Source organism: Mustela putorius, unplaced genomic scaffold (assembly GCF_011764305.1).
Source record: "Mustela putorius furo isolate JIRA1106 unplaced genomic scaffold, ASM1176430v1.1 tig00004007_pilon_pilon_pilon, whole genome shotgun sequence".
NCBI classification, from domain to species: Eukaryota; Metazoa; Chordata; class Mammalia; order Carnivora; family Mustelidae; genus Mustela; species Mustela putorius.
This window is the reverse complement of record NW_025422145.1, coordinates 984,961-1,012,623: the sequence shown is the minus strand read 5'-3', so window position 1 is coordinate 1,012,623 and position 27,663 is coordinate 984,961. Positions and strand designations below refer to the sequence as shown.

Sequence of the window (27,663 nt, the reverse complement as noted above, 5' to 3'; positions counted from 1 at the left end):
TTCGGTAAGACATCCGGAGCTTTTTCTTTCATCTTGAACCCGTTACCTTTCTTTCTTGGACTTTGTTTTCCTACTGAGTTGCAAAAAGGTAGGGATGTCCTGAGGCTTAGAGTTGATATCTAGGATTCAGCAAATTTTTATTTACAGAGAAAAAAAATTGGTGATCGTTGTACGTTTTCCAACGACCACAAAGAAAGAGGTGATCTCTTTACAGATAAGAAAAAAGTAGCAATTGCAAGGAATACTTCAGGGGTTCAGACCTGAACAGCGTTCCCACATAATTTTCGAGACTCTAGTTTGCAGTGAAGACTACGTTTTCCAGCGTGCATCGCGCTTCCCGCATGTATTAAACGCCAGGGCGCCGGTACCCAGCCAGGGCGTGTACCCGGCCGCGCAATGCACCTCGGGTATTGTAGTTTTTGGAGGCCCAACCGTTCCAACGGCCCGGGAAGCAACCACCGGAAGTGCCGCCCAAGAAGGTGGAGTCCGGGAGGTGGCGGCGGCGGTGGCGGTTGCCAGGATCCCGCGTTGCCGCCTGAGACCCGTAATATGGCGGGGAGGAGAAGGAGAAGGAGGCGGCGGACCGAGCTGCTCTCTGTCAGTACAAATTGAGTTGTTTGCTTCCTGACAAGGCCCGTGGCGAAGGAGAAAAAGCCTGACCGGGCCGTGGGAGATCAGGTGTGTGCCTAAGGCGGGGGCTAGGTACATCCTCCGTGGGTTCCTCCTGCGAGGCCACGGGGGGAGGCGGAATTGGCGCCCTGGGAGCTGAGGGTGTGAGCTCTGTAGGGAACCCGAACGCTGGGGCTGGGATGCCGGTCTTCGAGCCCAGAGAAGGGCGCCGGGTAGGAGGTGACGGGTGCCCGGGGACCAGCGACACTCCGCGCGGAGGTGATGCTCGGATGCTGACGCTGCCTGGTGGGCCCTCGGGATGGAACCTTAGCAGAGGAGCTGGGGGAGGTGGGCGTGGGGCGCTGGAGTCAGGGCAGAGGGTCCCTGGCAAATAACCTCGGGGCAGAGCCGGAGAATCACCTCCTGTTGATAAAACTGGACCGTTTTTCTTCTCCCAAGATGCTGCCGAGGGAGTCATCCTCAGGGTGTGCTCTGGCCATTCTGAAAGCCGGTTACCACAACCAAAGGCCCTAGCTAGGAGTGCTGTTTATTCTGCTTTGGAGCCTCAGGGGAATAAGCTTGAGGCTAATAAAGCAAATTCTCAGATGCTGCTAGGTGATTCCCACTCTGCTTCTATCTTGTCGTAATCCCAGTTCCCTACCCCCAATTTAGGCAAGTGAAATGCGCCTAGAGATTGATGGGGAGGGCTCTGGAAACAACGAAATGAGGAAGATGACCCCTTTTGCCTGTTTTAAAATTACATGTGAATTCTGCCAGGAACCAACCACTGTCACTGCCCTTCAGGAATCCATAATCTTGTGATAAAAATCATAATAATCATCATCCTCTTAATAATAAAGGCAGTCCTCGTATGTTGATGCTTTCTGCATGTCCTGCATTATGCTAATTGCCATACATGTATTAGCTCATTGAGTTCTTGAGACAGATACTCTGATTATCCCTGCATTACGTATGAGGAAATTGAGGCATGGAGATGGTAAGTAAATTGCCCAGAACACACAGCTAGTATGTGCCTGAATAAGGAACCATTCCCTTTATTGTGTATACAAGGAGATTACGTCTTTGGGAGCACTGAGGGGTAAACAATCAGCTAGGATTTGAAATCAAGGCAAGATCAGTTATATGTTACTTTTACCATTCCCTTTAGTGACATTTCTGGTAGAACACTGGTGAGGAGTAGCTAGCAGAAGGATGAATCTATGGGATTTGCAAAGAGGCTCGTTTGGAGAAGGGTCATGGTATAAATGGAGAAGACAAGGCATGTCTGAACTTGATGCAGCTGGCAAATTATTGGTTCAAGTGGACCAGTAATGCCTGACGGTAAAGTACGGGTCAGTAGATTTGTGGTTGGAGTGGTATTTTGTCAAGGCTCCTTTAAAAAAAAAACTGTTGACAGATAATTGTGGTTTGAGAAACAAAGTGCCCCTTTGCTTAATCATATAGGATACGATGCTCATTTTTTTTTTTTTTAATAGGGGGAGAGAGAGACAGAGAGAGGAAGGGGAAAGAGCTGTGGGTGAGGGAGAGAGAGGGAACCCCAAGCAGGTTCCATGCCCAGTGCAGAGCCCAGGGAGGTGCTGGATCTCATAACCCTGAGATCACGACCTGAGCCAAAATCAAGAATCCAGTGCCTAACTGGCTGAGCCACACAGGTGCCTGATTGATGCTCATTTAAAAAAAATGATTGCCTTTGCAGTTTAGAGGTACCATTTTCTTCAGAGAATAGGGTCATCCATGAAATGACCATTCTCTAAATTCCATTCTTCCTTTCTAGCTTCTTTGTTGTATAGTCCGCTCTCTTTTTTCCTCCTGGTTTCTCCTGGTTTATTGATTGAGCTAATTACCCTAATTCATTTATTCAATACTTTTATCAAGTGCCTACTGTGTGCTGACGCTGTTCTGTGTAATGGGGATTCAGTGGTGAGCAAGACTGAAAAGGTACCTGTGCTTATGGAGCTTACGTTTTGGTGGAGGAAGACAGACAAAACCCAAGGAAATAAACAAGATAATTTCAGATAGTGGTAAGTGCCATGAAAATTGGGAAGCAGCAGGGCAATGTGATGTGATAGTGACTGATGTAGGGTTAATGTAGATGGAATCGTCAGGGATGGTTTGAGGAGGGGGGCATCCAAGTTGAGACTGAAGGATAGGAAAAGTTCAGTCATGCTCTAGGATCATTTGGTGATTTCTGTAATCAGCCATATTAGCACTTGTATTTGCGTATTTAATGCACTATCATATGCTATAGTTATGCTGTGATAGTCTATTACTGTACATCTGCAATATGCATGACATATGGGTCTTTTGAAGAGATATGAATTTAACTTTCCAAAGCAATGAGGCATATCTATATGATGTTGTTGGAAAAAAAATAAAATTTGCCCTAAGAGTCTTTTATTTATTCCTTACATTTCCCAGACCTTTAAAATAGAATTTCATGCTTTGCTTGTGTACCCACAGAAAGTATATTTCTTTCATTGTGTCTACGTTCCTGTTATGCTGGCTGCAGGGGTTGTGTTAAGAAATATTTTTGAGTATTTTAGTAGAAATGGGATCATTTGAATTTCTGTTACATTTTAGCTTCAGCATATTCTGGTTCTTAAGACAGCGTAATAGGGTTTGAAATCCAGACTTAAAAATGAGGCCTTGCTATGGTTGTCATGCAGAAAGGTGTGGTGGTTGGTTTTTTTGGCTTGTTTTATGAATATGTTTGCAAAACAATCTCATTTATACTCTAAAGATCCATTTCTTTGAAATTAAACTCACACTTTGCATAAGTCAAATACAGAAATAATTAGAATTGATGGGATGGTAGGAAGTTTTGTTGATAAGACTACCAGTTGGTCAAAATATATCTGATTTTTTTTCATAATCAAATCAGAAGAAGCTTTTTCTTCATTTCTAATTGTGTTATAATTTATCCCTGACACCTTCGCGGAATTTTGAAGTGCCTTGAGGCTTAAGACAGTATCATACTCCATCTTGTTTCATCTCTGCGTGTTTCACATCATCAGTTGAATTTTTCTGCCCCCCCTTCTTTGTTAATTAATTGTTTTAAAATGAACACTTACAGGAACATTATTGTATTAGTTTTTCTGTTTTCACAGTTTATAACCTTGCTGTTGATGAGTCTGATGATGTCTCTCTTTTTACTTTCCCTTGTTTGTTTAAAGGAAGCAAAGCCAGACTTAATGCTGTGGAAACAGGCAATTAAATATTTAACACTAGCTAAATGAGCAAACTTGCTAGCTAATCCTTCCTGATTACCTTGAATTTTTATAGCCACTGTCACAGTTTTCCAGAAATCGTGAAATTACTGGGCTGATGGTTTTAAGTAGTTTGGTGGTGGTTCCAGTTTTCAGCAATGAAATAGAATTATTATGAGAACCAGCAGATTTTCCACCTCTGACTGATTTGCCCAGTGACCAGGAAGTCAAAGTATATTTTTGAGATGTGAAAGTAATAGACTTTGAACTTCATGATAACAAAAGAATTTTTAAAGTAAATACCCTCTTTTATGTAAATAGCCTTTTTGTCTCCAAAAAATACCCTTTTTGGCTACAAAAGCATTTCCACCTTTGTATGATTTAGTTTTTGCTATGTAGGTAAGTCCTGATAAGGAAAATACAGTATTCTCTTTTATAATCTAAAGTTAGTGAAGTGGTACAGAACTTTTTTCCATTAAGAATTTTTCACTGGCGAGTTCTTAGTACTTTTTTAGACAAGTCATTTTTAAAGATTGGTTTATATACTTACTTGTGTTCAGACATATTTACTATATGAAACAAGGCTTAACTGGGTAGGGTCTTAAGGTGCTTACCTATACTTAGGAATTAGCTGCTCATCAGTATAAAAAAAACCCACAAACCTCTGGGAAGGCAAATTTTAGAAGCTGTGCATTCTAGACATATTTCTGTGCTAAATAAAATTTGCCAAATAATTAAGATATGTTCTTTTCAGCACGTTAAAAAAGACATTTTTTTCTCTTACAGTGTAATTGTGGGAAGATGGAGGAGTATGAGAAGTTCTGTGAGAATAGTCTTGCCAGAATCCAAGAGGCATCACTATCCACAGAGAGCTTTCTGCCTGTCCAGTCTGAAAGCATCTCACTTATTCGCTTCCATGGAGTGGCTGTGCTTTCTCCACTGGTAAATATTCTTTGATTTTGAAATAATCATTTTTCTATAGTGAATCACTAAGATAATTTACAGAAAAACAAAAGAAAAGCTTATAAAGATTGAAAAATATGGCTCTTAATTTAGAATTAAAGAAAAACAAATGAGTTTGCATTTTTTTTTTTTAATCTACTTGATAGGCCAAGATCCTAGTGTTCCTTAGGTTGTAAGGAAGGGTGCTTATACTGCATTTTTGCTGAGAAAAGCACTTGAATTTATTTTGTGGGGACCCTTTTGGTAATGTTTATCAGAATCTAAAAGTATATGTAACTTTGACTTAGCAGATCCATTTTGGGGAATATCTTAGACTTTCACTTGTCTGTGCCAGAAGAAGTGCGTACAGGTTATAGAGTAGCAATGTTTAAAATAGCAAAAGATTAGCAAACAACTTAAATGTCTAACAGTAGTAGACTAGTTTAACAGACTGTGGTCCATTTTATAGAATCTTATTCATGCGATTAAAATGAGTGCAGGCACGGAAGGTTCTCCACATTCTATTGTAAATCACTGCACACATTATGCTCTCAGGAGCAGGGTAGAATAGTGGTTAAAAGCCTGGCTCTAGAGCCTTCTGGTCTTGGTTTAAATCATTACTCTGGGGCGTCTGGGTGGCTCAGTCAATTGAGGGTTTGCCTTTGACTCAGGTCATGATCTCAGGGTCCTGGGATCGAGCCCCACATTGGGCTCCTTGCTCAGCAGGGAGCCTGCTTCTTCCTCTGCCTACCCTGTTCATACTTTCTCTCGCTATCTCTCTTTCAAATAAATAATAATTTTATTTTATTTTTTTAAAGATTTTATTTATTTATTTGTCAGAGAGAGAGAGAGAAAGAGCACAAGCAGGCAGGGTGGCAGGCAGAGGCAGAGAGAGAAGATGTTGGACTCGATCCCAGAACCCTGGGATCATGACCTGAGCCGAGCTGAAGGTAGCAGCTTAACCAACTGAGCTACCTAGGCGTCCCTCAGATAAATAAAATCTTAAAAAAAAAAAGTCATTACTCTGCATCTTAGCTGCTGTGCAAACTTGCAGGTCCATTTCCTTTATTTGTTAAATGAGGATTAAAAATAGTAGCTACTTCACAGGGTTGTTTTGAAGATTAAATGCTCTAATATACGTACAATGCTTACAACACTACTTGGGTCATAGGAGGTACTTATATATGGTTGTAATATATATATATAAGTTAACTATTTGGATTTTTATATAACAATATTCTTTCTCTGAGAAAGGATAAAGGAATACAGGATGGGAAGGAAAGCACTCTTTCCATTATAAACTCTTTCATATTGATTGGATGTTTTTAAAATGTGTGTGACTTTATTTCAAATCAGGAAATTAATATAATTGAAAGTAACAGAGTTAAAAAAATTTCTATAATGGGAGTTAAAAGATCAGTATCTTTTGCCAACACTTTGTAATGAAATTTTCAAACATAAAAATAGAAAGGGTGGCACAGCAGCCATCCATATATATACCATTTAGAGTCCACAATTTTTAACATTTTTGTCATCTTTGCTTTATCGTGTTCATGAATTTATGTGCGTGTGTGTGTGTGTGTACCTACATACTTTTTTTGTTTTATTGCTGAGCCATTTGAAAATTGCAGATACATAACACTTATCCCTTAAATATTTTAATATATGATTCTAGGGGCGCCTGGGTGGCTCAGTTTAAAGCATTTTTGTCCTCTCGGCTTTAGGTCATGATCTCAGGTTCCTGGGATTTAGCCCCACATGGGCTGTGTGCTCAGTGGGAGCCTACTTCCTTTTTTCTGTGCCTGCCTCTTGCCTACTTGAGATCATTTGTCAAAATTGCAGATAAATAAAACTTATCCCTTAAAAAAAAAAAAAAAATATATGTATTCTAAAAATGAGGATATCCTCCTACATAAAACCCCAATACCATTATCACACTTTAAGAAAATTAATAATAATTTTAATAGTATCTAATATCGGTTCATATTTAGATTTCTGTGTTTGTGTGCAAAATGTCTACTTATAACTTTTTTTTTCCTAGTCTGGGTCCAGTCAGAGTTCACAAATAGCATTAGCGTGTTATATTTTTAAAAATCTATTTTGATCTAGAACAGCTCCTCTACCTTTAAAAATAATATTTTTGGGGGCGCCTGGGTGGCTCAGTGGGTTAAGCCTCTGCCTTCGGCTTAGGTCATGAACCCAGGGTCCTGGGATCGAGCCCCGCATTGGGCTATCTGCTTAGGAGGGAGCCTGCTTCCCCCCAACCCCTGCCTGCCTCTCTGCCTACTTGTGATGTCTGTCTGTCAAATAAATAAAATCTTTAAAAAATATATACATATTTTTAAAAGATTTTATTCTTAAGCAATTTCTATACCCAGCATGGGGCTTGAACTTACAACCCTGAGAGTGACTCAGCAAGCCAGGCATCACCCTTTTTTGTTGTTGTTGTTGTTGTTGTTGTTGTTTTTGTAACGATAGTGAATTTTTGGAGACCAGACCAGTTATCTTAATAGAATGCCTTATTTTGGGTTTGTCTAATTATTTTTCCATGGTGATATTTTACTTGTCCTCTAGTCCCTGTAGTTCCTATAAACTGGAAATTAAGTCTAAAGGTTTGATTAGGAAAAAATAAACAAAAGTTGGGTCAGAGTCCGGTTAAACATTTTTGGCAAGAATTCTTTAGAGCTGATGCCCTGTGCTCCATATTAAATTAGAAGTTACATAATCTAGTTGTCCCTCTGTTAGCGATGTTTAGTTTGAACACTCGCTTTTATAGGTGGTGACTGCCAGATAACTCTTGAAAGTATACATTTTCCCCTTTTTGATTAGCAAGTAAATTGTGGAATGATTCTTTGGTACCATGCAAATAATAATTTTATAACAGGGATGCCTGGGTGGCTCCGGTGGTTAAGTGTCTGCCTTTGGCTCAAGTCGTGAAGAGCCTGCTTCTCCCTCTGCCTGCTCCCCCCCCCCCCGCCTGCTTGTGTGTGTGCTTTCTCTCTCTCTCTGACAAATAAGTAAATAAAAACTTTAAAAACAATTTGTTTAAAACATTTTTATCAGCCAGTTGATAACATATTGCTTGATTAGTTTAATATGGACCAAAATATCTGAGCCTTGTTGTTTAGGGTCTGTGACTCCATCAGTTACGTATTTATCAGCAAAATCTGATGCTTATGGACCTTAATCCATGATTTTATGTTGTATGTGATAGGTGAATAGCATAACTTTGGAATAATTTTTTATGATATGTTTTCCATTTGCATTATTCTAAAATAAGTCTTGGGGCACCTGGGTGGCTCAGTGGTTAAGCATCTGCCCTCGGCTCAGGTCATGATCTCAGGGTCCTGGGATTGGGTCCCGCATCGGGCTCTCTGCTCAGCAGGGAGCCTGCTTCTTCCCCTCTCTCTGCCTGCCTCTCTGCCTACTTGTGATCTCTGTCTGTCAAATAAATAAATAAAATCTTTAAAAAAAATAAAATAAGTCTTGACTCCTTCATGCAGTGACTAAGCTTCTTAGAACTTAATAATTAAGATTTAAATTCATTAAAAAGATGTAATGCTTAGAAACTTCAATTTTTTAGGTGAATTTTATTTTTTCTAGAAGGTACAATGAATCAAGACCAAATGTGTTCTGATTTTGTAGGCAAATAAAACATTATCTGTTTCTTTTGTCATTAAGCCTTTAGACATTTTCTTGAAATAGCAAAGAGATAAAATGTACACTGATTAGAAGATTAGAAATTGAAGAACCTGATCCTGTGGGGTAAGATACTGCCAAATGAAAAGCTCAGCAGTGGCCAGAAGGGCTTATTTTACCTCTCATTTTAGAGCATTTGAAAAGTGAACAGGTTTTTTCCTTTCTTTTAACTTTTTATTCAGTTGAGAATAATTTACATGCAGTAGAATGCACAGAGCTTAAGTTCTAAAGTTCCAGGAGTTTCAATATATGGCATACACTTGTGTAACTCATAGCCATACAGAATATTTTCAGACCCACAGAAAGATCTCCCATGCCCCATCCCATTCATTGCCCCCACCCACCGTTAGATTTCTCCCCCTGTAGTTTTACATGTTGTACATTTTAATCATTGTGATTCAAGGCTTCCTGATTTTAAGATGTTTTTATATTTATGAGAAATAATTACATATTTCTGATGTTTTGCAGCTTAACATTGAGAAAAGAAAGGAAATGCAACAAGAAAAGCAGAAAGCACTTGATGTAGAAACCAGAAAGCATGCTATTAGGAAGAAAGCTCTATTGACTCGGGTCCAAGAGATTCTTGAAAATGTTCAGGTGTGTAATGTAGGCTTTTTAAAGTTATAATTAAGAAATCATGAGGTACACATTAATAATAATTTTTCAGAAATGCATTTGCACTTTCTAGTTAGTTACCAATATATTTCACTGTTATGTTTGAGAATCTTTGTGGTTTGTGATATTCCATTGCAGTTACTCCGAAGAGCATTCAGTTCCTTGTTAGTAATGCACCCAGTACTTGAATCAGAGGGTACTTAGACAATGGAGCCCTTCCCTGAATATAATTGCTTATTGTCTGTGTCTTATGACTCTAAAAACATGGAATTCTCAGTGACAAAATGATGGAATTGACCATTGTAGTTTACCTCTGAACTATTCAGACTATTGAGTCAATGACCTTATTCTCATTCTCTGCTAAAGTAAATAACTGCCCCCCATTTTTTTTTGATGAAATTCTCTTAAGTACACAAATGTAATTTAGATTATATAAGTAGACTTGTCTAATGCATCTTAGATCTAATCTGAAACCATTTAAACAGTACATTCATGCCTTTTGCAATTATTTTTATTTAGCGAATTTAAATTTGTAAACAATTCGTTTTAAGGTCTGGATTATTTCATACTAAAAAAAAAAAAACATGAAGTACATTAAACAAATAATTTCTTCCATATACAGCTGTTTTGCTGGTTACATCTTAACATTTTTTCATAATCTTAGGGGTTCGTAGTTTGTATAATTGATCCTAGATGACACTCGTACAATGAACCTTAGGCTGTTTCCCACTAACTGCTACCTTCATTTGTCTGTGGGTAGTGGAGTTTAATTTGCACATTACAATGGCTGTCCATTTTAACTTTAAAAAATATAATATGTAGCACAATAATAGGGGTAAGTTTTTAATTTACTAGGTGTTTCATATTATTGAAACAAAAACAGCATGTCATTGTTGGTCCAGTGAGGGATTATATCAAATATATTATTAATGAGATTGTTGAGTCTTAAAGTTTCCAACATTTAATAGAGCATGTATGTTGTTAAACTAGAGAGTAATGAATTAATTATGCAGATAGAGATATTTTATATCGTACAAATAGATGTCTCCAGTCTCTTTTACCTATAAAACCTATCATTCTTTGATACATTTTTGTTGTTATTTATATTCTCTAACCAAAGGCTCATTTTAGTAGTACACAAAAAACATAGCTGTAGCTGCTGTATATATAAATGTGAAATGTGAAGTATTTTAAGGAAACAGTTTATTTTTCTTAAGCCTATGAACATGTTTATGGATTTTGTGAATGTGTTTCCCTTTTGTTTTATTTTGGGGCTGAGGTTGTGACTAAGTATATTTTGTTGTGCTGTTTATTGCATACTACCTGGAAACCATTATATGTCTTGGGATTTGTAAGGTATAACAGGAGTGCCCTATGATCTAGGAAAAAAAAAAACACATACATAACAACCTAAAAATCTTAATATTCAAGATTCTGGAGTCTGTATTGATATGGCAATATGATAATTTCTGTCAGTTTAATATATGCTTGTATAATCTTTAAAAGCCTTCCAGTTCACTTTTTATTCTTTTGCAACGTCAAATTATTTAGATAGAAATGTAATTTTATTTTTTCTGTTGTATCTCTTGTGTGTTAGTTGTTCTCGTCTTAATTTATAAAATTTTTATTTATTTTGCTTGTTCTAAAACTCATTAATGGGTTGCTGTTTAAAATGTTAGTTAATCAAATAGAAATTTGCTTTGGTGAATTAGATTTTAAGGTGAAAATCTTCTTATTTCTAAGTAACTTCAGCTACATGGTTGAGCTATCATTTAATACAAATTTACCTCATCATATAGAAGGATTTTAGTTCAAATCTGGTGTAAGCATGTGGAAGGCAGGAGTCTTGTTACTGAATTATTTTTGCTTAATATCCTAGAGAAGTTAGCTTTTAGAGTTATTCAAGTAAGAAATTTAATTACTTGCTATTTATCTCATACATTGGTATTCTTAGTTTTCATGGGAGGACCCAGTTGGTGACTTTAATAATATATAATACAGGAGAAAGTTAAGATCCATCTATTCCAAGATTAAGTTGTGCATGGATATGTACATATAGATGTGTGTATGTACCCATTCACATGTGTGTATATTTGTATCAGATTAGATAATTTCCTTTTTTTCTTTTACTCTTTTAATAAATAGGCCAGGATGGCCAATAGATGTTTTTATTTTTTTATATATTTTATATATATATATATATATATATATATATATTTTTTTTTTTACTTTATTTGATTTATTATTTTACTGATTTATTTTTTATTTTATTTGATTTTTTAATCAATAGATATTTTTAGTAGTAATTTGAGCCCCATGTGATACACGATACAATAGAAAAAGGTTGTCTTAGTTTTTGTCTGTGTTTTCAAATATTAGAATATTTGAATTTTCTATTTCAATTTTAGAAAATAATGAAATCGAAGGCCTTTCTTTGCAGTGAGGAAATAATAATTTTTAAATTTTCTTTTCCAGGTTAGAAAAGCACCTAATCCCAGTGATTTTGATCCATGGGAGACTGAAACAGTTTATTCTGATTCAGAAGTCAGAAACTTGAATGTCCCTTCCACATTTCCAAATATCTTGCCAAGCCCTACTGAACACTCTACTTTAGGAAAGCTTGAAAAGACAACTGGAATTTTGCCATTGAATCATGAGGACCAATTTAAAGCTAATGGGACAGATTCAGCTAGGGACTCAGAATTTAATTCTCTGAAGCACTGTGATAGTTCAGATGTTGTTACCCCCGTGGAAAAGGAAGCTCCGCAAAAGATCCCCTCAGCAACCCCTCAGGAAACTCTTCTGTCCGATGGTCTCTTCCCATCCAGTGAAGAACTGGACCCAACACTTTTGGAGGAAGTTACTCCAGATCCCTACATAATGAGTCTTCAGAACCTGATGAAAAAGTCAAAGGAGTATATAGAAAGAGAGCAATCTAGACGCAGTCTGAGAACTAGTGCGAAGAGGAGTGTCCACGAGAGTCACTCAGATAAGGAAAACGAAGCTGTGAAAGTGACCGACTGTGGGAAGGAGAAGGCGCAGTGGCCTGCCAGACTCTGTGCTTCAGTGATTCCGGACAAACCAAGCCTTAATAAATCAAATGTTCTTCTCCAAGGTGCTTCCACTCAAGCAAGCAGCACGAATGAGTCCGTGTTCGGTAGCTTTTCTAAAGTGGACATACCTGTACGAACTGGCCATCGCACTGTTTTAGACCCCGAATCTGATTTTAAAGTCATTCCCACTTTTGTTCCCGAGAATAACATTATCAAAAGTCTTACTGGTTCATATGCCAAATTACCTAGTCCAGAGCCAAGCCTGAGTCCTAAAATGCATCGAAGGCATTCGAGGCCATCATCAGCATGTCATATCCTTATAAATAACCCGATAAATGCCTGTGAGTTAAGTCCTAAAGGAAAAGAGCAGACAGTAGACTTAGTTGTTCAAGATACTGATGAAAAAACAAACATACCTGAAACTGTGCCAAAGTTACCAGTTGATTTAGTAGGAGTTTGTCCAAGCAAAGTTTATGTCACCAAAAATACATCTGAAGCCATACAGGAAGTGGTTGTAGGTAAATCAAATCAGGTATGCCAGTCTTCAGGAAATCAGTTAGGAAACAAGGTCAGTCCTGGACTTGCCGTCGTGGAAGGTCAGTTAACGTCCGATGGGAGAGGACCACCCAAGATGGACAGTACGTCTCCTACAATGCCAAGATTGCATGAGCCATATGCCACCAGTCAGTGTATAGTGAGTCAAAACTTTGGGAAGCGTGAGTGCCCTCAAGTCAGCCAGTGTGCTGGAGAAAAACACCTGTAATTTACAAATGGAACTGAATAAGTCTTACGATGTAAAAAACCCATCTCCTTTATTGATGCAAAACCAGAATGCCAGACAGCAGATGGACACCCCTACAGTGGCCTGTGGCAATGAACTGTTTTTGGATAACAGTTTTGAGAAAGTTAAACGGAGACTTGATTTAGATATTGATAGTTTGCAAAAAGAAAACTGCCCTTATGTCTTAGCGACAGGAATAGCTGAACAGGAAAGGCAGCATTTGCCAGAAAAAAGATACCCCAAGGGATCTGTCTATATGAACAAGAATAAAATGTTAGAAAGTAGTTTCAAAGGTAAGGAAACTTTGAAGTGTGTTTGATACCTGCCAAGCAGATGGCACCTTTATCGAATACTTTTAATTGACATTTTGAAAAACAATAATAATTGTCCTCATCTGTATATCAGGGTTTTTCATTTCATTTCTCTTACTGGAGAACCTATAATTAGCTATTGTTTATTGCCATTGGATAGGCTTTCTTAAAGCCTTCTCTTGTTTCAAATATGAATCTTTCACAGTTCACTTTGTATCACAGAGAAAATTGTTAGTGACTGGAGGAAAAAGTTCTTGGATGATACATTGCTCATAGTCTTAATCTAGTGTATTAATACGAGATCTTCCTTTTAGATGGCCAGTGGTTTCTAATATTTCCATCAGTCTGCTGTTTCATTTGTAATCAGATCTTCATGTAGTTGGTCTTTCAGTGAACCCTTTGACATCAGCTTATTAGAGAAAAATCGTAAATAAGGCTCTGAGTAGTGTTTTAAGAATGACATCTTTATTGATGAAAAATTATTTCAAATTTCTTTCATATCTAATGTCATATTAACAGCAACTTGTTAAAACATGTCTTAACTCCTTTGTTGTTGCGGTTCATAATTCTTCATTACCGATATGGAAGAAATGAGTCAAGTCAGTGAAGTTCTTGGACATAAACATTTCAGCTCCAGTGCGATCTATACCTTCCTGAAAAAAACCTTCACATTCTGTAAAATCGCACACTAAAAATAACAGGGTTTATGGAAAAATAGGGTTGGGACAGATGGTTGAAAATCTGTGTAACTTTATAAGAACTCTAATAAAAACATCAGTGGGTCCCTGGGGACCTATCCAGATGGATAGGGCAGTGTAACTGGTGGCCGTGTCTGAATACCAGAGGCCCACACAGCTAACTAAGGGTCAGACCTGGCAGAGCTTTTGAGAGGATCACGGCCAGTGTGAGGGAGGTGAGGCCAATCATGGAGGCAGCCAGCTTGCTTGCTCTCAGAGGAGCCCCTGGGCAGCGCTCGGTTATGACATTCTTAAGATGGAGCTGAAAGCTGAGTGGACTCTCGCTGTTGGTTGAGTGGTTGAGCTGAGGAGCTTTGACCTTTTTTGCTGAAAGCTGTATTTTTTTGGAAAGATTTTATTTATTTATTTGACAGAGAGAGAGAGAGATCACAAGTAGGCAGAGAGGCAGGCAGAGAGAAGGGGGGGCAGCGGGCTCCCAGCCAAGCAGAGAGCCTGATGTGGGGCTCGATCCCAGGACCCTGAGATTATGACCTGAGCCGAAGGCAGAGGCCCAACCCACTGAGCCACCCCTGAAAGTTGTATTTCTACTGCTTTTCAGCTCCCCTTTGCCTGTGGGAAATTGCACACAAATGCAAATTGTTGTAGCTGAATAAAATGTATTTAGGAACAAATGATGGGAATACCATAGCAGAGAGATAATATGATTTTTTTTTAAAGATTTTATTTGATAGAGATCACAAGTAGGCAGAGAGGCAGGTAGAGAGAGGGGCAGGGGAAGCAGGCTCCCTGCTGAGCAGAGAGCCTGATGCGGGGCTTGATCCCAGGACCCTGGGATCATGCATGACCTGAGCCGAAGGCAGAGGCTTTAACCCACTGAGCCACCCAGGCGCTCCAACAGATAGATAATATAATATACTTATCTTCAGTGAAAATCATTGACTGTATATAAACTGATTCTTTGAATTCAGTTGAATTGTGATGCATCCATGAATAGGTACTGCATCAGTGTAATACTTGGAATTTCGACATCTGAGAGTGTCTTAACTCTTTCTGTTCAGTAAGTTGCATAGTCACAATGGTTGAATGAATTTTTTAGTTTGCAATTTAAATATCTAAAATTTTAATATCCAGTGTTATTTGGAAACTGAAGCTGAGGAGCCTTACATTATCAAAGCAACATTTATTTAAAAAACCAAAACTAAACAAAACTAGAAACTACAATACCGGAGATCTTGGAGAAGGACCAGAGTCAGAAGAGAGTTGAGATGCAGATGCAGATGTGAATCGCATCTTGAAGTTAATTTGAGTAAGGAGAGTTGATTTGAGTGAGGAGAATCTTTTTTTTGTTTTTTAAGATTTTATTTATTTAAAATGAGAGTACAATCAGTGGGGGCGGCAGGCAAAAGGAGAGGGAGAAGCAGGCTCCCCTGCAAAGCTGGTAGCTCGATGCAGGGCTCGATTCCACAACCCTGGGATCATGACCCGAGCCGAAGTCAGTCACCTAACCAACTGAGCCACTCAGGTGCCCTGAGTAAGGAGATTCTTGACTGAGCAGATAGTCTTGGCTCCACCGGTTCAGATCATGGTGGGATCTGTTGAGTGAGTGGGGGTGGTGGCGACAAGCAGCCTCCATCGGTAGCACGAAATGCAGGGCGTGGCAGAAGAGAATGTGGCTCCGAGTGGGGACCTGGCTCTACCTTGATTGTGTTACATCGGACCCAGGAATGTATCTTCGGTCAGATATTAGTAAATTTTCTAAATTTGAGGGGATGTGTTTCTTTTCAGAAGGCGAGGAGATATTAAAAAGCAAGATGTTAGCTTTTGAAGAAATGCGGAAGAGGCTAGAAGAACAGCATGCCCAGCAGTTATCGCTACTCATAGCTGAGCAGGAAAGGGAACAGGAAAGATTGCAGAAGGTGAGGAATTAAAACGTAGGGATATGGGACTGGTAAGTGGAATTTCACTGGGGGTAATAATGAATTTTGGTCACCTAAAGGGTACTTGTAGTTTCTTCCCCTGTATATCTTAATCTCTGGAGGTGATTGATTTTGATACATGGATATTGCCAAAGTGTGAGGTTTAATATTGAACTCCTTATCGAAAAATAAATGCATAATTCATCAAAAGGATACTTTATCGAATCCTTGATTCAAAACGTTTAGTATTTTTCAAAGATTTTATATATTGATGCTGAACTATGCATTCTGCAAGAATGTATTGTAAGAACAAGGATACTTGTTTGAAGATTTCATTGGAGGTAGGAAAACTTGAAATTAATCATTTGCTGATAATTACCCGTTACTTTTAGCTAAGCCTAAAGTGATGGTATTTTGGTACATAATTCAACAGAAGATGTAGCACGTTATATAATACACTGCTAACCTACAGGAAATAGAAGAACAGGAGAAAATGTTAAAAGAGAAGAAGGTGATTGCAGCTGAAGCGTCTGAATCGGGCAGCAACAACGCGGCGGACTTAGAATGGAGAAAAATAAATGAGTCTGGTTTGCTGGAAACGATGCTGTCTCAGGTGGACTCGCTCCGTCCTTCAAACTCAAATAGCTCTGGTAAATATTTTCAAAATTCTCTTCCGTTGGAAGAAATTATCCTATAGTAAGATATTTTACTTTCAAACTCTAGCTCCATCCTTCAAGTAATCCCATTTGCCAGCTGCCCAGTAAGTAGTGAAAAATGAAGTGAGAGCAGATCAAAGACTGGTGAGCAGGTGTTCATGAGAAAAGCCACCTGAGCCAGGAAACTGTCAGGATATTTGACTCAGAGCCCAGGCTTTGTTAATTCATGCAGCAGGAGATGGGCTTCAACTGAAAACACAGTTTGCCGTCTCCGCAGTGCTCTTGAATTACATCTAATTCTTCAGACCCAGCAAGAGCTTATCTCCACATCTACAATTATCCTGAGACGCTGTTTGTGTGGAAAAGATCCATCTGGTGCAGAAGCGTAAAGCCCATAAATATTTCACATCCGCACGTGGACTAGTTTCAGAGGCAGTTGTTATTCTTAGCGAGTCACAAGTGTTTTTTTGGATGTTCTGCATATTCTGATTATATGACGTCAGGTATAACTCTGTACATGTATTTCTCTAGGTTTCACAAGTTCTGCCCTGCAGCACAGCTTTGCTTCTACAAACGAAGCACCCTTCTACCTCTGGGGCTCATCAACTAGTGGCTTGACCAAGCTCTCAGTAACAAGGCCTTTTGGAAGGGCCAAACCTAAATGGTCTCAGGTGGGCGAACTTAATGATATTTGTGTGTCTATCTAGCTATCATTTTTATAGAGTTACATTATCGGGGCGCCTGGGTGGCTCAGTGGGTTAAAGCCTCTGTCTTCGGCTCACACTGTGATCCCAGAGTCCTGGGATCGAAGCCCCATGTTGGGCTCTCTGCTCGTCTGGGAGCCTGCTTCCCCATCTCTCTCTCTCTGCCTCTCTGCCTACTTGTGATCTCTGTCAAATAAATTAATAAAATCTTTTTTAAAAAATGAGCTACATTATCTTAGGTTGTACAGATGAGGACAGATGTTTGTGCCCTACATCAAATAGCTTGGCACTTCTCGGAGATGACCGCACACAGAGCATACATGTGTAGAATTCAGCTCATTGTAATAGACTAAGGATTATAAGGCTCAGATTCTTAACTCATGGTGTCTGTTTGATTTCTTCTAGGTTTTCAGTCCGGAATTACAAACAAAATTTAATAAGATAACTGCAGTGGCAAAAGGATTTCTTACTCGAAGGCTTATGCAGACAGATAAGCTGAAACAACTTCGCCAAACTGTAAAAGTAAGGAGTTGGTCTGTTGTTTCTGTTTCACTTCTGGCTCAGTTTCTCAGTCCAGCGATGGCTAGTCACTAGCTAGAGGTGACTCATTAGTACAGAACTTAGGCAGATCAAACATTTCTTAGTCACTGCAATGTAGGCGATTATAGAAATCTGATTAAACTCATTTAAATGACTTTTTAAAGTGCGTAAATGAAGTAGTTTCTATATGTCTCACCTCAAAGGGAGTGCTATTTGACTTCTGGGAAGTAATAGTTTTATGTTCTCAGTGATTTTGAATTGGCTGAGAAAAAAATCAGAAGGAAATTCCAGTGATCATGAATCTTTCTAGAAAAGTGGTTTTTGAAGGATTATTTCGTCTTCCAGGACACTATGGAATTCATAAGGAGTTTTCAGTCAGAAGCGCCATTGAAGAGAGGAGTTGTTTCGGCACAAGATGCTTCTCTTCAGGAAAGAGTGTTAGCTCAGGTAAATGCACGTGTCCTGAAGGCTTTTAGATGGAAATTTCTATCTCTCCCCTCATTTAACCACTGAAAAGAGGTTTTAATTAAAACTTTAACCCTTTGGAGGCACCTGGGTGGCTCAGTCAGTTGGGCGTCTGCTTTCAGGCCGGGTCATGGTTCCAGGATTCTGGGATCCAGCCCCACATCAGGCTCCCCGCTCGGTGAGGAGCCTGCTTCTCCCTCTCCCTCTGCCATTCTCTCCGATTGTGCTCTCGGGCGCTCTCTATCTCTCTGTCAAATAAATAAAATCTTAAAAAAAAAAAAAAAAGAACAAACTTTTTAGCCCTTTTCCCTTAAAAGTGTAAGAGCACAGAATATTACTAAACTCTAACCTCCTCTTTTTGAATGGGGACAATGTTTTCTTCTTTTGAACCTAGTTGCGAGCCGCCCTCTATGGTGTTCATGACATATTCTTTGTAATGGATGCCGCTGAAAGAATGTCTATTCTCCATCACGATCGAGAAGTTCGCAAAGAGAAGATGCTCAGGCAAATGGTATGTTACGTGAGTTTTTAATGAATGAAGAGTGGAAAAGAAAAACTATTTCTTCTACACTCAGAGAACTTCTGGTACTTCTGATACCAGATGTATGTTTTTCCCCACGCCAATCACTTCTCCCACACCAGTGGGGGGGTCCTACAATTCACTTCAGTTCTGGTAGTTGGAGTTGGAGTTAAGAGTGAGATACTACAAGACAAGGAGGCAGTTAAGACTTCCTCCCATCCAAAGTCTCAGGCGTCACTTGTACTTCTGACTGACCAGCTATAAAACAGGATTCCCATAACCCTGCCTTTAGGTTTGATAATTTTCTTGAATGGCTCACAGTAGTTAGGGGATTGTCTGGTTTACTGTATAAGGACACAAGTGAGGATACAGATGAAGAGACACATAGAACAGGGACTGGAAGGGTCCTGAGGGCAGGAGCTTCTGTCCCTTCGTGGAGTTGGAGTGTGCCATCTTCCCGGCACATGGATGTGCTCATGGAAGCTCTCTGAACCCCATCCTTTAGGTATTGCTGTGGAGGATTTATCATGTAGGCATGATCAGTGATTAACTCAATCTCTAGCCCCTCTCTTGTCTCTGGACAAGGGGATAAGCTTCTACTCCTGTTTGGTCTTTCTGATGACTGGCCTTTACCTGGGAGCCCCTTCTAAAGGGGCTTATTGGAACAAAAGATGCTTCTATCACCCAGAAAATTCCAAGGGATTTATGAGCTCTCTGTCAGGAACTGAGATCAAGACCAAATATTAGAGGAGAAGATGCTCCTACCATCACCAGCTCAGCTTCCTAGGGTGTTAGGAGCTCTCTCTTAGGAACAGGGGTCAAAGATCAAATATCAGCAGGAACGAGGAGTGGAGACCAATAGATTTATTTCTTCTTACTTCACATTGGGTTTCTGGGTTGGGGGTAATTGATACCAAATCTCATTCTCTATTTTGACTTTAGCATGTTCCCTACAATTTTAAGCATAGACCGGGTTCCCAGGATTACCAGCAACACTTAACTCTAAAGACAGATTTAAAAGAATTGGGTATTGTTTTGTGATTAGATTTTGGAGTTGAAGCGGTTCACCGTTGTTTGGATGACTTCTAAAAAACTATCATGGCTCCTGATTGAATTTCCTTTGAGCTATCAGGTGGATTTTGTCTTTTTGGAAACCAGAGTTTTTTGAAATCTGTCAGTGTTGGAGGTGTGTGGTTTGAATCAGTGATTTTAAATGGGTCGATAAAAGAAAAAGAAGCTAAATTTATATTATCTTATTGAGAAAAATAATTATAATTATATAAGAAGTTGGACTGTTTTAGTACTAAAGACAGATTAAGTTAAAGTTTCAAATACTAGTAAGAGAAGCTTTTCCATGCAGTCTGAGATCATCCCTGTATTATTTTAGTGGTATTACTGGTACCACTCAAGCTTTTTGGTTTGTTTTTTCAAGGACAAAGTGAAAAGTCCACGAGTGGCCCTGTCGGCTGCAACACAGAAGTCTCTCGATAGGAGGAAGTACATGAAGTAAGTTTTCTTTGTTTCATGTCACCTTAATTCAGTTACTAGCAAAGCAATTAATTTTAGTCATCTGTTGGTCTATTTGTGTATTCAAATTAGATAAAAGTTCACTTTTCTACAGCTCAGTTGATAGAAATCCCTTTTTTTTTAATATTAAGTTTTATTATTCAGGTGGTAAAATCTGATTTCATCTTTAGGTTAAATGTATCAATTACTGAAGGAGACTAAGTGTTTACTTGTGTCATCATAGCCACTCAGCCTTAAAATTAGTTAAATTTCATATTCAGTATTAATTCTACATCTTTTGAATATATTCTTTGTCTAATATGCAAAAGACTTCATGGGAGGAAAACCTAATGCCAAGAACCAGGATTGGTAACTGTCTTAGTAAGCTGCTTTTTTCTAGAAAGTAATCTCTAGTGCGCTGAGTACAGTTGAGTAGTACAGCAACCTGTAAATGATTTGTTTCTGTCATCCTGCATCACATCCAGAAGTGTTTTCTCTCCTTTTCTAAATACAATGTTTGTGTGTCCTTATTTTTATGTTGTATTAGAGCTGCTGAAATGGGAATGCCAAATAAGAAATTTCTGGTTAAGCAGAATCCTTCCGAAACAAGGTGAGAAAAATCACTTCGTCTCTGTGAGAAACTATTTATTTAAAAAAAATTATAAATCCCAAGCTTACTTTCTGTTCATTTAGTTCTAACTTTAGATCAGTAGGACAGTCTCTTCTGGCTAGAGGAGTGAGGAGGCGCCGAGATCCATATTAACACTGGGTCATGTACCTGGTTACATGTCAGACCAGGTGTTTCTGGACCTTTCTTTAGGATATGCCATCTCAGGTAGAAATTTCAGCACCCTATGTCCCAAGCTCAGCTCATAGCCCAGGACTGACTTAGGTTACTTACTAAAAAACCTTAGTGGCTTCTGGGTGGCTCAGTCAGTTAAGTGTCTACCTTAGGCTCAGGTCATGATCCTGGGTCCTGGGATTGAGCCCCATGTGGGACTCCCTGCTCAGTGGGGAGCCTGCTTCTCCCTCTCCCTCTGCCTGCCCCGCCCCCAGGCCACTTGTGCTCTCTGTCTCTCTTGCTATCTCAAATAAATAAATGAAATGTTTAAAAAAATAAATAAAAACCTTAGAAAGCTAGCTTAATATTTCTGATCTTATTTCTACTTTTACAAGAGTGATGCCAGTTGGATGTTTGAAAGGAAAAGTCGGTTTTTTGTAAAGTATATAAATAAATTACCTAAAAACACAAGAGTTAAACACATACATTGGACATCCTGACAAAAACCTAAGATTTGGGCTCTCAAGTGAGCAAAATATAAGTACCCTATTAATATGCTTCAATCAGCTTGATTTGCTGTGTGGTATTATTATATTGGTCTATCTGCATAGATGACTTCCCTCTCGCCGTTAATCATCTTTCATCTGTTAAAAGAAAAAGCGGGAAGGGAATGAATTTATGTCCTTCTCTTTTGAATTAACTTTTTACTTTGTCAGCAGAGTCCTTCAGCCAAACCAAGGACAGAATGCACCCGTTCACAGGCTCCTCAGTAGACAAGGGTAAGAAAGCCACCACCGCAGGGTATTTTAAAACATCCAAATCAAAATTAGCTTTGAGCGGGAAACATAATTTAGCGCTGTTTACTCAAAGGGTAACTATTTTACAAATGTGATTTGTTCATAGCATTATGAAGATCTTTTAAAGTTTTGTGTTCAAAGATAACCCTTGGGTGTACTGTTGTGTATTACATTTTAATTATCATCTTACGTTGGCATGTTTTTACTTTTCATTTCATACCATTTTACTCATTAAGAGTTGTAAGCATCCATATAGTAAGCTCAGCATCACCAAAATGATTCTCCAGCAAAGCCGTCTAGTCCCTGCTGAAGCAGGGTCGCTTCCTTGCTGTGCGCATGCGTGAGACTTTCGTCCTTTTCGAGCTTATTTGTACTTTGAACCGTTGATGCACTGTGGTTGCTTTCTCTGAATGTTGAACATTTAGACCTTAATGCAAGTGACTTATTAATTTTTTTATATTCAATTAGAACCCCTAAGACATCAGTGAAGGGGGTTGTGCAAAATAGACAGAAGTCTTCACAGAGCAGAGTGCCTAACAGAGCGCCTGTTTCAGGTGTGTAGCAAATGAGTTCCCGAAGCCCGTTCAGCAGAAGGACGTGCACGAGCTGCCCCGTGATGCAGGCCACCCTAGGGCAATACCTTGTCTTTCCTTGCCACCATAATTTGGGCATATTCACCATCATTCCTGCAAGTGATCGTCTGTGTTAGTATGCTGTGGCAGTCAGGAGATCGTAGTAAACCTGTGGTTCCAATCTTGATTTCTGTAATGAAACGCTCTACATTTTTTTAATCTGAAAAATTTATAGAATTACACATGCTTAATTCAGAAAACTTTTCTATACATTAGTAAAGTGTAATAACCGATGCCTAAATCTACGTGTTTGTTCAGCTTTGGGGAAGTGTATCACCCGGGAATATTTCTATCTGCACGTAAAGCCATGAAAAATTTCTCCCTCTGGCCACAAGATCACATGTGAATATGCCAGGTGGGGGGGGGTAAGTTTTGTTTTTGTTGTTTTATGGATTTTAAATTGTTTATGGTGGCAAGAAGACAAATTCAGTATTAAGCTAATGCAAAGCTGTTAAGCTACTGTTTTAATATTTTGTGGGTATCTTTGTTAAGACACATTGATAAGCTCACCAGAAATTATGTGATCCATTAAAAAATACTTTCAAAGTGCTTTGCTTTAACTGCACTGCTTTCTAAACATTTAGAAGAAACCTAAATTAATCGCTAGAAAATGAAGATTAAATCTCTAATCAATTCTAATCTTCCATTAATATGCGATTAGGCATATTTCAGAGCTTTTATTACTAAGTGATTTCCTCCACATTAGGAGGGAATGAACAACATAAATTTTCTCGTGTTACTGCTATTTGTTCACAAAAGTTTGAAGAGGGAATGAGATGTACTGATCATAACTTTGAAGTGATTGCTGACTTTTTGCACTTATATGGTGAATTTAATTCATTATGTTGCATATGTAGAGTATAATATAAAAGGTCATCTTTTGGAAGATGCTGTGAGTGACAGTCAGTGGGGTTGTTTTAAAGGAGACTGTGTAGCTGAAGATCCTGCTTATTCCAGAGGTGTTCGGAATCAGCTGGTTTGAAAGGTTTCTGGAAGAACTCAGACCAAACACCAGATGTGTTGCTTGTGAAGTTCTATGGAATTTTAAGACCTTGGCATTTTTTTCCCATATTAGACTTATATATTGTGACAAATCCTGGCTGGTTGGTGATTCACTGAGGAATTAGTATTGTTTTGTGTGATATTCTCCACTTGCCATGGTGATGACGATCCACATTCTTGTCTCATGCATTCCATCTCCACTGTTTGTCCCTCGTGAATCTGTAAGAAAAAGAACAAGTAACGCTCAACAGTATGGAGGATGAATAGGAGGTCATTGCTGTTAGTAACGTACTGAAGTTCAGTATCTAGAACTAGTGTGGTTTAATTGTACTGCTTCATAATTATTAATACAAATGAACTTACCACATATAATTATTATATATCTAAACAAGTACAAAATTTCCTGTTTTTTTCTAAAGATTTATTTGTAAATGAGTGCCTTATTTATACAAATGAAAAAGACTAGGATTTTATCATTTTACATAAATTGGAAATTTGGGATATGCCTGACTAATATTCTAACTGAATTTCAACATAGAGAGCCATAGTGGCAGTTGGGAAAGATCATTCTTTCTTGCTTAGATTTTTAATGACCTGGATTATGTTTGAGACAAACTTAAACTTCATGCTTTATTTTGATGTGCATGGAGAATAAACCCTTTATTTAGCAATTGATAGAAAGCTCATTTTTGTTGTGATGATAGACTTTCATACTCTTAGACCGAAGTAGGATGCAAAGGCTTATAGTTTGCTGCAAAGCAGTTAAAGTTGTTTATAGTTCTTATAAACTAAATTGCAATCTCTGATCTCATGTTTTAAAACATTTGCTCATTTGATGTCTTGTGCTTGACTCAGGAGTTTATAGTGACATTCAGAAGCCACTAATTAAAGCAAAGTAGAAGCAGTAATGCGAAATGGTTGTTAAGTAAAACAACAAATCAGGTGTAACTGGGTTCTCCGAGTCTGCTTCTGGCTGCTTCTTAGGCACGTGACCTACTCTCCCATTTGTTGATTTTATTATCCTTAAGATAGTAGTAACAGTTTCTACCTTGGGATTATTTATGTAAGGATTAAGTATGATCATGTATATCGCTTAGCTCGGTGCCTGGTTTACAGTGAACATTAATTAATTGGAATTCTAGAAAAATTGACACTGAGAAATAATAATAGTTTTGCTCTATTTTTAGGAGTATATGCAGGAAAAATCCAAAGAAAGCGGCCAAATGTTGCGACAATTTAAGAAGACAGCATTCTTTAGGATGAACAAGGGGCGGGTGGGTGCGGGGCTACACGCTTATGATTTTTTCCTGCGCAGGACTCTTTAGTTAACCCTGGACTGTTTACACAGGCAAAGTGACATCAAAGGGCTGAGCAGTTATCTGCAAACTTGATCAGTCTGGCTGTTTCCTTCTCTACACCCTCAGTATCCTCTTAAGATTAGGTTTGGGTGAAGACACAGTAGTATTTAGTAATCAACCATCTCTGCTTAACCGGTACAAACACAAGTTTGTTTTCTGTACCCAGATGTCTGCTGAGAATGTTTTTTTGTAAATTTCAAGGACATTTGGATTTATTTCTATAAAATGTCAAAAAGGTGTGATAAATTACAAATATGTTTGGAAACACAAATTTCATTTACCTCTTCTTACTGATTGCTAAATTTGATAAATTAGATACTGTTCTATTCAAGGGAGAATTACTGCAGAAGAATGTTTTTCTTTGGTTTTATAAAACTTAAACACTGGTTAATCTCTCAGTCTTCATATTCTTGGACTTAGAGTATAATCTCATAGGAGAAGACACTTGCCTGCTGATTGTGGTCCCTCCAGAATTTACCACAGAAGGAGCTGGGGGCCACCGTTTTGGTCACCAGTGTACATTCGTCTTAACCACTAGTTGTCTTGTGCAGAAATGTTAGGTTTAATGTAGGTTACCCCAGTACTCTTGGAAACACTCCTCCTAAATCATAAAATCTTTCTGTGGAGGGTAACAAATTAGGGAGATAGCACAATCTTGAAGGTAGTAGCACCTAGGAGTGAATCCATGCGTCCATTCTGTAATGTTGAGTCACCTTGCATGCACTTCTGTTTTCTTGGTGTTTTGCACATTTCGTTCCTTCATAGTCTGTTTTTTCTAGCTTGCCTGATTTAGGAGACACTAAAGGGCTATACAATAAGTTCAGACTTTCCAGTGGGATAGTAATATTGTCGAGTTGAAATTCTGCATTACTGATATATAAGGTTTTCATCACTAATGTATTCATTTAAAATAGAAACCAAAAAATGTTACCAAGGGAACATGATTTTATGGAAGAGAATGTCACTGTTAATTTATCATGCCATTTCCAAAAAGGGCTTTGTGCTTCTCACATAAAATTGGGACTGTGTACACTTACTCTTTCTAACTTGAATTTTAAATAATACTGGTATTTTGAAAATGCAGACTATATATATTCTTAATATCCTTTTAAGAAGGTGGAGATAAAGATTGTTTTCTCCAATTTTCTGTCCTATTTAAAATTTAGCTGTTACATCCAGCTGTAGATAGGCAATAATAATCTACTCTGGGTGTAAACTTGATTTTCTTTATTGAGATATGTATCATTTATTAAATGAGTGAGGCAGGAAATCAGAAGACAGTAAAAAATGTCTGAGTTACCAATTTTTTTATTTGTAGGCAAAGTGTATCAAAATATCTTAATATGATAAATTGTGCTTTATCATTCTGAAAACTCAGGATACACCTTACTCATATCATTGTGGGTCTTTCCAGAAAGAAAAGAGATGCTACAAGTCTTGTGCACAATAATGCAAATTAGCTAAAACAAATAGTATGTTTTGGAGAAAGTTAAAAGTAGCTTTAGATGAAGGTTGAGAAATGGGAGTGTTTTTTGTTTTTTGTTTTTTTTACGGTAAAAGCATGTGTGTTTTACACCTATTTTAATGTTCACAGCTTCTTCTCATAAAAGTGCCAGAAATTGTTTTGTGCTTTTAATGGATTTTTTTTATTTATATACATTATTTTTGTTATTTTTACTTTGAGTGGAATGTTCATTAATGTAAATTGTATTTATTTTTATACTTTAATTTTCACTAGTTTTGCTTCTAGGCAAAAGGCAAAATAAACTTTTCATCTTAAAAGAAATCTAGTTTGATTTTTATTTACCAGCAGAAGGACCACTGAGGGATAGATAATGGAAAAATCTCTGGGCAAAACATTAATACTGTAATGATCTTTTTTATAATTAAAAGTCCCATGAAAAGTGTGTCCTATTTAATGTGTAACCTATACCAGTGCTTTGTCCAGCATTTGATTTTGCACCAATGGGACTTTTCAGGAAGGGGAAGTTCAGGGGAGCTGGAGCTCTCTCAGGTGAGTGGGAGCTGGCAGCCTCCTGGGGGCCAAGGGGAGGGAATGCTGAGCTTGGAGCGCCCATCAAAGCTGCGGATTGTAATTAGCACGCTTCAAGGGCCAGGTCTTGCTGCTACCACGGCCTCATGGTCCAAGGTGAGCGCCTCGAACGCGCATCACTGTTCCTGGGGCCTCGCTTCCACTGTGGCTCGTTTCATCTGCGGGAATGGTGCGCACGAGCATATGACTGGGGGCCTCTCTAACTCATACGGACTCACACGGAGCTGAAAACAAGCCCCCCCCCACCCCCAACCCCCAAGGAAAAGTAGCAGTTATGCAAAAATCAGCAAATGGGAGGTGGATTGCTTTACCACTGAAGGACCACAGCGGGCACATGCATGGGTTATAAAAATAATTGAAAAGAAACAAGAATCACTGTGTTGTATGTCTGAAACTAATATCACACTGTATGTTAAGTGGAATTAAAATAAAAATAGGGGCGTCTGGGTGGCTCAGTGGGTTAAGCCGCTGCCTTCGGCTCAGGTCATGATCTCAGGGTCCTGGGATCGAGTCCCGCATCGGGCTCTCTGCTCAGCCTCAGGGAGCCTACTTGCTTCCCTGTCTCTCTGCCTGCCTCTCTGCCTACTTGTGGTTTCTCTCTGTCAAATAAATACATAAAAATCTTAAAAATAAATAAATAAAAAACAATCCCCCAACCCAATCTTAAAAAAACCAAAAACTAAACTAAACAAAAAACCCCCAAAACAACAGAAGGGAGACTTGCTGAATACACCAAATCAAACCGGAGTGCGGTCCGCGCGAGCCCGCGCCGGTGAGCACGCGCAGGCGACAGCCGCT

The 27,663-nt window shown here is 38.6% G+C and overlaps 1 protein-coding gene across 1 annotated transcript; it reads left to right on the top strand.

Moving 5' to 3' along the window:
* The first annotated feature begins 422 nt into the window (after positions 1-422).
* CCP110 (centriolar coiled-coil protein 110) lies at positions 423-26,607 on the top strand. The gene is given in 17 exon segments (XM_004750287.3): positions 423-678; positions 2,506-2,651; positions 4,623-4,778; positions 8,946-9,074; positions 11,568-12,854; positions 12,856-13,219; positions 15,721-15,851; positions 16,324-16,501; positions 17,039-17,178; positions 17,617-17,733; positions 18,097-18,198; positions 18,611-18,727; positions 20,169-20,242; positions 20,790-20,852; positions 21,743-21,802; positions 22,289-22,374; positions 24,642-26,607. Coding segments are annotated over 15 exon segments (3,042 nt in total). The 5' UTR covers positions 423-678; positions 2,506-2,651; positions 4,623-4,637; the 3' UTR covers positions 24,695-26,607.
* Positions 26,608-27,663: the final 1,056 nt, after the last annotated feature.